We start from the raw sequence: 8042 nt of genomic DNA on the forward strand, positions 1-8042 counted from the left end.
TGTGTGAAGATGAAAGCAATGTCCTCGAAACGTTGGAAGCAAACTCCAATTTAACCTAGCTGGCAACCAGAGAACACTTGTTACTTACATTAGCTGAGCTAATGTAGTATCAATTCCTGCATTTGGTTTAAGTCCACAATTGCACTACAGTATGAAATGGTTCTGAAAATGGAACTTTTTGACTATGATGTCAGGATGAATATAAAATTTACTGCTACTGATAACCGACAGTGTACAGTTCAGGTAGACAATTATTACACAACTCGAATGAATTTTCTCCTTAATTGCTATAGATGACCAGATGAGGAAACTGCGTAAGGTGGAACCTGTTTTAAGTTCCCAGTTTTACATTTTCCTGTTTTTTAGTTGCAGTATAAAATCAACTAACTTCTTTATTAATATATAGAGGCACATATTTTTGGTAAATAAAAAAGCAAAATTTCGGTACAACAACAGAGTCAATATAGAGTTCAAAAGTGGTTTCAAAAATGTGAATATAATCCAAAATTTGATTTAAAAACTGCACTTATTCCTTCAAATAGCACATTTATGTCATTACCAGAAAATTAAGTTTATTTCTGTATAAAGGTGTCCATTTTTGCTTCTGTAAATATACTCTAAATTTCATGTTTAAGAGTCTATTTCACATTTTGCATCATTTTGTGACAGAAACATGAAAAATTAACATTACAATGTGTTATTTCACATTTCTTGTTTTCGTCAAAAACAAAATATGAATGCCTCTATTAATATACTAAAATGAAGTACTCACTTATCCATGAATCTGTTTGTTTTTTTATGATGTATTATTTTCATGTTCACTGCCACCATCCTCTCTGGAACTTGTCCTGTTGCTTGGCGAAACTTTTGCTGTGTTTAGTGCTGCAATACTAATCAGAACAGAAGCTCACCACGCTACAGTGCAATGAGGGAGTACCTCATTTCAGTATATTAATTTGCTTCCTCAACTTTTTCCCCAAAACTTTGATTATTTTCATTTTAAATGCATAATGCATATTTCTGTGTAAAATGTATTATTTATTTGTAATGAAGTACAAATTCTTTTCCTTCTAGATTGCACTTGATACTTCATATTGGACTGTGTTCAACCATATAACAGTGTGGGGATCCTTGCTTTGGTACTTCGTATTGCAGTATTTTTATAATTATGTGATTGGCGGAAGTTACGTTGGATCATTAACTAAGGTAAGGCTATTTATCACACATTTGAAATATATTGTTCTATTTTTGTTATTGACAATCTGCATTCTAAAAGAAACTGTTTACAGAAGCAAGAAATATTTATGACCAGTGCTTTTTTCTGGCAGTATGCCATACCAGCACCTTTTATTTATGAACACATCACAATGTTTTGAGTTGTTGTTATGATGAACAAACCCACTTGAAGAGTACCAGAACCTTTATTCCCAGAAAAAAGACTGTTTATAACAAATTTATTAATAGATGTAATATACCATCAATGAAACGTAAAGTTGATACAATAAGAGAAAAGGAACTGTCTGTCTGCGCTCGAAGGTGTTCTTCCGTTTTCTTAAATAGTGTAAATTCTGTGGAGTCTGGAGTAAGAGTTCTATGCCCAGCTTCCCATTTGCTTCTGTGGTGTCCTGTCTCCGGCTTGGCATTATGGCATGCAGGGTGTCTACAATTTTATAAATACAAAAAAAAAAAATCCTAACTAAAGCCATTAGGGCAGTAAGAAGGTCACTATATTTGAGCTAACACTACACTTAGAACCAAGTTTTTAGAATATTCAATTGACTGTTTCAAGGAGTATCTGGGGGTGAGCTTTCATGTAATATTTGGCACATATTGACTTATGGTTAACAAATATTTTTTTTATAAAAAATAGTAACAATTATAGCATAAATAAAACACAAATACAGTAAAATTTAGTAATGGTATCTGTATTAATAATAATTGCAAAAGAGTGGTAAATTCCAATAGCCACCTATTGTAGTAGATTTCTACACGAAAGAAATTCAAAATTTACTGTAACTCTAGGAACCTTGTTCTACTGGCTGCTGCGTTTCTTATTCTGCTGGATTGGTCATTTCCCTGCTCCCCACTTCCCTTGCCAGCATTAGGATCGGCCACCGTAACAGTAATACTCAGTATATCAAACTGAAGTATAGTTTGTCAGCAACAAGTTTTAAATTTCTTGCTTGCCTTTTCAGTTGTTATTATTACTTATCCAGAAACAGTTAATTTTCCTGACATTTTTATGACTTTTCAGAAAAAGTAAATTCTCAGACTTTTCTAGGATTTCCTGGTGTGGTTTTCGTTCTCCAACTCTTTGTAATAGTTTCTGTGTTGCGGAAGACACAGAAATCATGGTTTTTGCAGAAAGTGAGCCCTTCCAACAATATTCCATGAACTGGGATTTTGTTTCAGGGCTGTGACGAAGAGCTGATGTTTTATCATCTAGCAAAATTCTCTGAAGGACGTCCACTCTTATGATGGCACACCACTCCAAAGTGTCAGCATGCAGGAGCCAGTTTCCAATATTTGAGAACTGATGTGCCAAACAGAATAAATGAAATGTTAAGCATGGAAGGAATTTACCTTTGACAGATCAGACTACTTTTTCCTGTGCTCGTCAAATTTTTTTTCTGTGGGTGACATCTGTTCTTATCTCGACACACTCTTTGCATTTTTTGGACTTGAGTTTTAATTTCGAGTTTTTGTTTTCACTTTATGCACAGGTAGGCTAATCATGACTGGACCTACAGTTTAAAGTGTGATCCAATCTTCTATGTGCCTCCACCCCATTGTTACAAGGTGACCACCGCACCATTGAGGAAGCACTGTTTTTTAGACTTCATTGAATGCCACTTGGAGAAACTTTAAATGGTTTAGCACATTTAGTTCATCTGAAGCCAGAACACACATGCACAAAATTACTTGTAAAGATTTTAGAGTTTACAAGTAGTGCAAGCAGAATGTTGATTTGATTTTTTCAGAGAACCAAGATGGAAAATCCTCAAATTCAGGAAAATGTAAAACCTGGAAAAATTAAATAACATATGGCTTTATTGGATCCTTTTAGATTGAATTTATAAAGGGGTGAAGTATAAAATTGGAACACAGATTACCAATTTCCATCAAATGTAGAGCCAAAAATTGTGAATTTAGGGATTGTAGGTGTAAAAAAAGTTTCTCAAATAAGATCCAAACCTAACACTTTACAATGAAATATCAAGGTCCCGGTTTCAAGTCTTTAACTACGTATATTTTTTACTTGTAATGTTAATTCCAAATTTAATGGTTAAAATTTTAAAGTTGACAATATATTATATTACATGCATTTTGTGATGTTTTATCATTATCATCATCACAACCATGCTTGCATGCTACAGTTCATGAGTTAACTAAGAAAGATTTTCTTCTCATGTAGGCAATGAATGAAGCTACTTTCTGGTTCACAACGTTGCTGACTGTAATGATCCTGATGATTCCTGTGCTTGCGTGGAGGTTTTACTTCATTGATGTTCATCCGACACTCTCGGACAGAGTCAGATTGAAGCAACGGTTAGCTTCGCTAAGGTACGACTTATTTTGCCTCCTCCTAACAAGGTCAAGACAGACTAACTGGTACAGATATAGGTATATCAATGTATCGGTAAGAAGCTGCAGTGTATCAGTAGGGCATCTGACTGCCACGTGGGTGACCCAGGTTCGATTCTTGGGGTGAGTGATCTAAGGGCAGAATTTTTCCAGCCTTGTCCCTGCATAAAGCAGCTCTGAGACTCACCCAGCCTCAAATCGATGGGTACCTGGAGTGTGGTACTGATCACATTGCCTCCAAAATGGCCGATATCGAGAATGAGCCATCATGGCATGGTGCTACATGCACAGGGAACTTTAGCTTCTTACCTTAGTATATCGTTAAAATAATCCAGCATTGCTATACTAGCCTGTAATTTAGTGAAAATTCTGAAAATAGTTCTAATTTTTATGAATATAAGGCATAATACAATATTCTAGTTGTGTTAAAGTAATTGTGAAGAAAATGGTAGCTTCTTTTTCTAAGGTTCTTCATATATTACCGTATTTACGCGTGTATAGTGCACGTGCATGTATAATGCGCACTCTGGTTTTGGATGGGTAAAAGTGACAAAAAATTATATCTCGTATATAATGCGCAGAACAATCCAGTTTCAAGAAATGGCTTTCTTAGTTGTAGGTTGTAAATCTGTTGCTATGCTGATCAAGAGTGAATGACGTCATAACCATTCAATTGCTCATTCCTTCTTTTTCAAAATATATACTTTTTCTTTCCGTGACTAATGTAACATTTATATGAGGCACATTCAGGACCTTCCAAATAGCAATTAGCAGCACAAGATTTCTTCCATTAAGGAATTTACACACTCCATGTATGTCATGTTATTTGGCCAGTACCAAATAACCAAAGTACCATAAAAATCCGAACGTTTCTTCATTTTTTGATGAACTTATTTCAACTGCATTTCACATTAGTGTCGTTATCTTGTATGGAATACTGTTTCCATATTCAGAAACTGCAGGATTCAAGCTTTACAACGATATATAATATGATAGGGTTCCGTAAACATGAAAAATCAATGCAAGTGTCCCAAAATCATGGAATGACCCTGCACGGTTTCATGTTGGGTGTCTGAATTATTCCGTGCATAATACGCACCACAGTTTTTGGGGGCAAAAATTTTGGAAAAAAGTGCGCATTATACATGAGTAAATACGGTATTTGCAATTTTAAGTTTGTACTTCATTGTTGTCTGCAGTGTATCTTTAATAATTTTCTCTACTATAAAAATACATTGTGCAAAAGCAAATATTTATATATCTGTTACTGTTTTATTTGGTACGTACAGTGGTGACTAAATTTTAATATTCTGATGTAATTGTTGAACATTTTAAAGGAAACACTGGAGTGGAATACTCTCCCACTAATATTAATCAATTAATTGTTACAATTTTCAAGCATAGGTGGGAACCTATCGGCTATGTTTTTATTATTTAATTAATTCAACACCTGTTATTCCTGTCAATTTTTTAAACTTTCTTAAATGATGGAATTCATTATAACTGAATTAAAATGATACCAAACCAGATACTTGTACCTATTCCAATGATACCAATACAGAATATTTACAAATGCTAATGTATAAGTATTTCATTGGAACTGTACTTTACCAGTCTACAGAACTTTACCCTAAATATCTGTAAATCCATGTAAATTGCAAATTTTGTCCAATTTTTAGAATAGTTAGACTTCATGAAAGTGTGACACACCATTTTGCAGACTCCACAAGCTACTCAAACCCTGGAGAAGTATTGGGTACCCTCTGAGGCCCAGAAGTTGATGAAAAATCATCATTTTTCTGGGCCTTGAAGACTGCTAAACCTGATATCAGTCCATTTCCCAGAAGTTAGAACCAGAAAACATTGTTTTTATTTTGCATTTTTCTTCATTTTTGAGATTAATTTTTCTTCTCCCCTGTTGTTTCGTGAATTTTAAATGCCTTTGCTAGCATAATTTATATATTTAAATTTCCTGGTCTTTTTAGCTAGTTTGCCATGCGGTCCATGGAAATGCATAGTATTATTTTCAACTGAAAGTTTGACAATGGATTAAATAATTAATTGTGGTACATTTATTTTTCCTCCAACACCTAAAATACTTTGCACGAAGCCTATTTTGAGGTTCCCTTGCTGGCCACTATTGGGTTTTAGTCACAATATAAAAAAATATATAATCTGATATACAGGAAACCCAACTGTATTTTCAGATACTGACTGACAACTATATCGTGCAAGGCCCACTCTGAAAGGAGGCAAACAACATACACAGAATAACATTGAAGTAAAATAAATACAACTGCATCCCTTTTGCTTCAGTAGTTTAAAACACCAATTTATATAGCCTAATTGTTCAACTACTTTGTTGTAATTTATGAAAAAAATATCAAGCTTTCATTTTAAGGGTGAAAATTATTTTTAGGTCATTTTTTTTTACAACTTTAAGGTCATTCTGTAGGGCATTTTTTTTTTTTTAGATTTTTGAAGTCATCAACTTCCGAACCCTAGATATTAATCAGCACCCTTGCACATTTTTGTGTATTTACAATGTAGATTTCTATTTATTGTAATAAATTGTTATTAATGTGGTATTATGTATGTTTTTAGATCAAGGCAATCTCAGGATGTGCTGCGTACCCCATCTGCCCGTCGCAGTCGCCGATCAATTCGTTCAGGATATGCTTTTGCACACCAAGAAGGCTTTGGCCGGCTTATTACATCCGGCAAGATAATGAAGATGCAAAGGGCGGCGAATGGGGGAGACTTTTACCCCCAGCTTAGCCTTGGAGGGGGAGGCGGGAACCACGGACTGGCTCTTAGCCCACGGAAATCTCAAATAACAATAGTGTCACCCACTGACAGCAATACAATGGATATCACGTTGAATTTATGAGAAAGGGTGAAATTAGTTATACCATCAATTTTTGAGGGTCCAGTCATAGAACATGCTGTCACTATTGAAATAACGTGATGGCTCTGCTAAGCAGCAGTTGCGTGTGCACCGCAAAACATGTTCAGGAGAAGCATTTCCTCACGAAGCGAATCAAGTCAATTTCCTGCTGGGGCAGTGTGCGAGGAAATTGGTTGAACCACGGATTAAAAAAATGTTCAAGTGTTCCTAATGGTGTAATGGATGTACAATGTACATATTTTGTTGTTTGAGGTGAAGGGGAAGTGTTGTGCCCACAATGGTTTTGTGTTTGACTTCTTGCAAATGTGATGATCTTTTTACTAGACTCGTTTTGTTTGTATGTACAAAATTTTTTTATACATACCTGCATATGCATATGTACATACACACACGAATATATATGTAAGTGCTTTGCTTGTGCAAAGAGGCCTGGGCTATTTTTTAAAAAAAGATGAAAAATATGAATTGAGTGACATTCTGAAACAAGTGTGTTTGCGAGTGTATATTTTTTTATTTTCTTTATTAGGTACACACTTTGTGTTAAGGAAAATGGATGGTTGCACTATTTTTAGTGAAAACAAGACAAAAGATTTCATGTGACTGAAATATTTCTTACTTTTTCTTTTAATTCATCTTTTTATATACATGTCAGAATGCTTAAGTGAATTCTTAAAAAATGCAGGAGTCATATTAATAAACGATTAATTACAAAACGAGGAAAACAATGTAGATTTTCTATTCAGTGAAATAAGGAAAGTGGTGAGAAGAAACATATATTCTGTACATAGATGTTTTATAGCATTGCACTTCGGAAGCTGGGAAACAATTACGTCAGTGGAGAGTGTTTGTGTATTGTGATTCTTTTGTGCACTGTGGATGATTTATATCAGTTAAATAGTTGTGGAAAATATAAAAGATTATATATATACATTATTATTACTTACACATGCAAATATAAATTACTCTGTTGGAATATTTTTGTAGATAAAAAAAGACATAAATGTTGAAGATTGTATATATTATATAGATCTTTCATATTTTTGGGGAACCAATGTGTAATAGATATTTCTAAAAATTAATGAAATTAAATGTTATTTCAGTTTTCTTGAAGAACTTGATTTGGGGTTTTTCCAAAGCCAATCCACAATTTAAAGTTTATTTTATTTTTTTAAGTTTAAATTCAAGATGTACCTTTGTTTGAAAATACATTTTCATGGTTTGTAAAGTACATTGCACACAACCTGTGATGGGGAGGAATCTTTAGCATAACACACTGAAGCCTCATCTGTTTTATCAAATCGTCATTCAACCTCAGTGCAAATAAATATAAATGTAAAATAACAAATGTTGATGAAATATCACCAATTTTAATGTATGCACAGAAATTGAAAAATCACAGCCAATTTTTGATCTTAAATTTTGTGTACGAATGCAAACTACCACACTTTACAACATAACTTGGAATTTCTTTCAGGTGTCCATGTTGCCATCCCAAAAGATATTAAACGTCAAAAATCCTGTTTATTCACTTTTTTCTAAATATTCAGTA

At 33.9% G+C, this 8042-nt stretch overlaps 1 protein-coding gene across 6 annotated transcripts in view; it reads left to right on the forward strand.

Moving 5' to 3' along the window:
• The window catches only part of ATP8B (ATPase phospholipid transporting 8B), a 198971-nt gene extending 191374 nt beyond the window's left edge, over window positions 1–7597 (forward strand). For all 6 annotated transcript variants that reach the window (XM_083141074.1, XM_083141075.1, XM_083141076.1 and 3 more), the window contains 3 exons: window positions 1075–1206; window positions 3416–3564; window positions 6190–7597. In XM_083141074.1, the coding sequence (XP_082997200.1) occupies window positions 1075–1206; window positions 3416–3564; window positions 6190–6475 (567 nt within the window). In that variant the 3' untranslated portion in view covers window positions 6476–7597. The remainder of the gene's footprint in view (window positions 1–1074; window positions 1207–3415; window positions 3565–6189) is intronic.
• Window positions 7598–8042: the final 445 nt, after the last annotated feature.

Source organism: Lepisma saccharinum, chromosome 19, assembly GCF_977018435.1.
Source record: "Lepisma saccharinum chromosome 19, izLepSacc3.1, whole genome shotgun sequence".
Lineage (NCBI taxonomy): Eukaryota > Metazoa > Arthropoda > Insecta > Zygentoma > Lepismatidae > Lepisma > Lepisma saccharinum.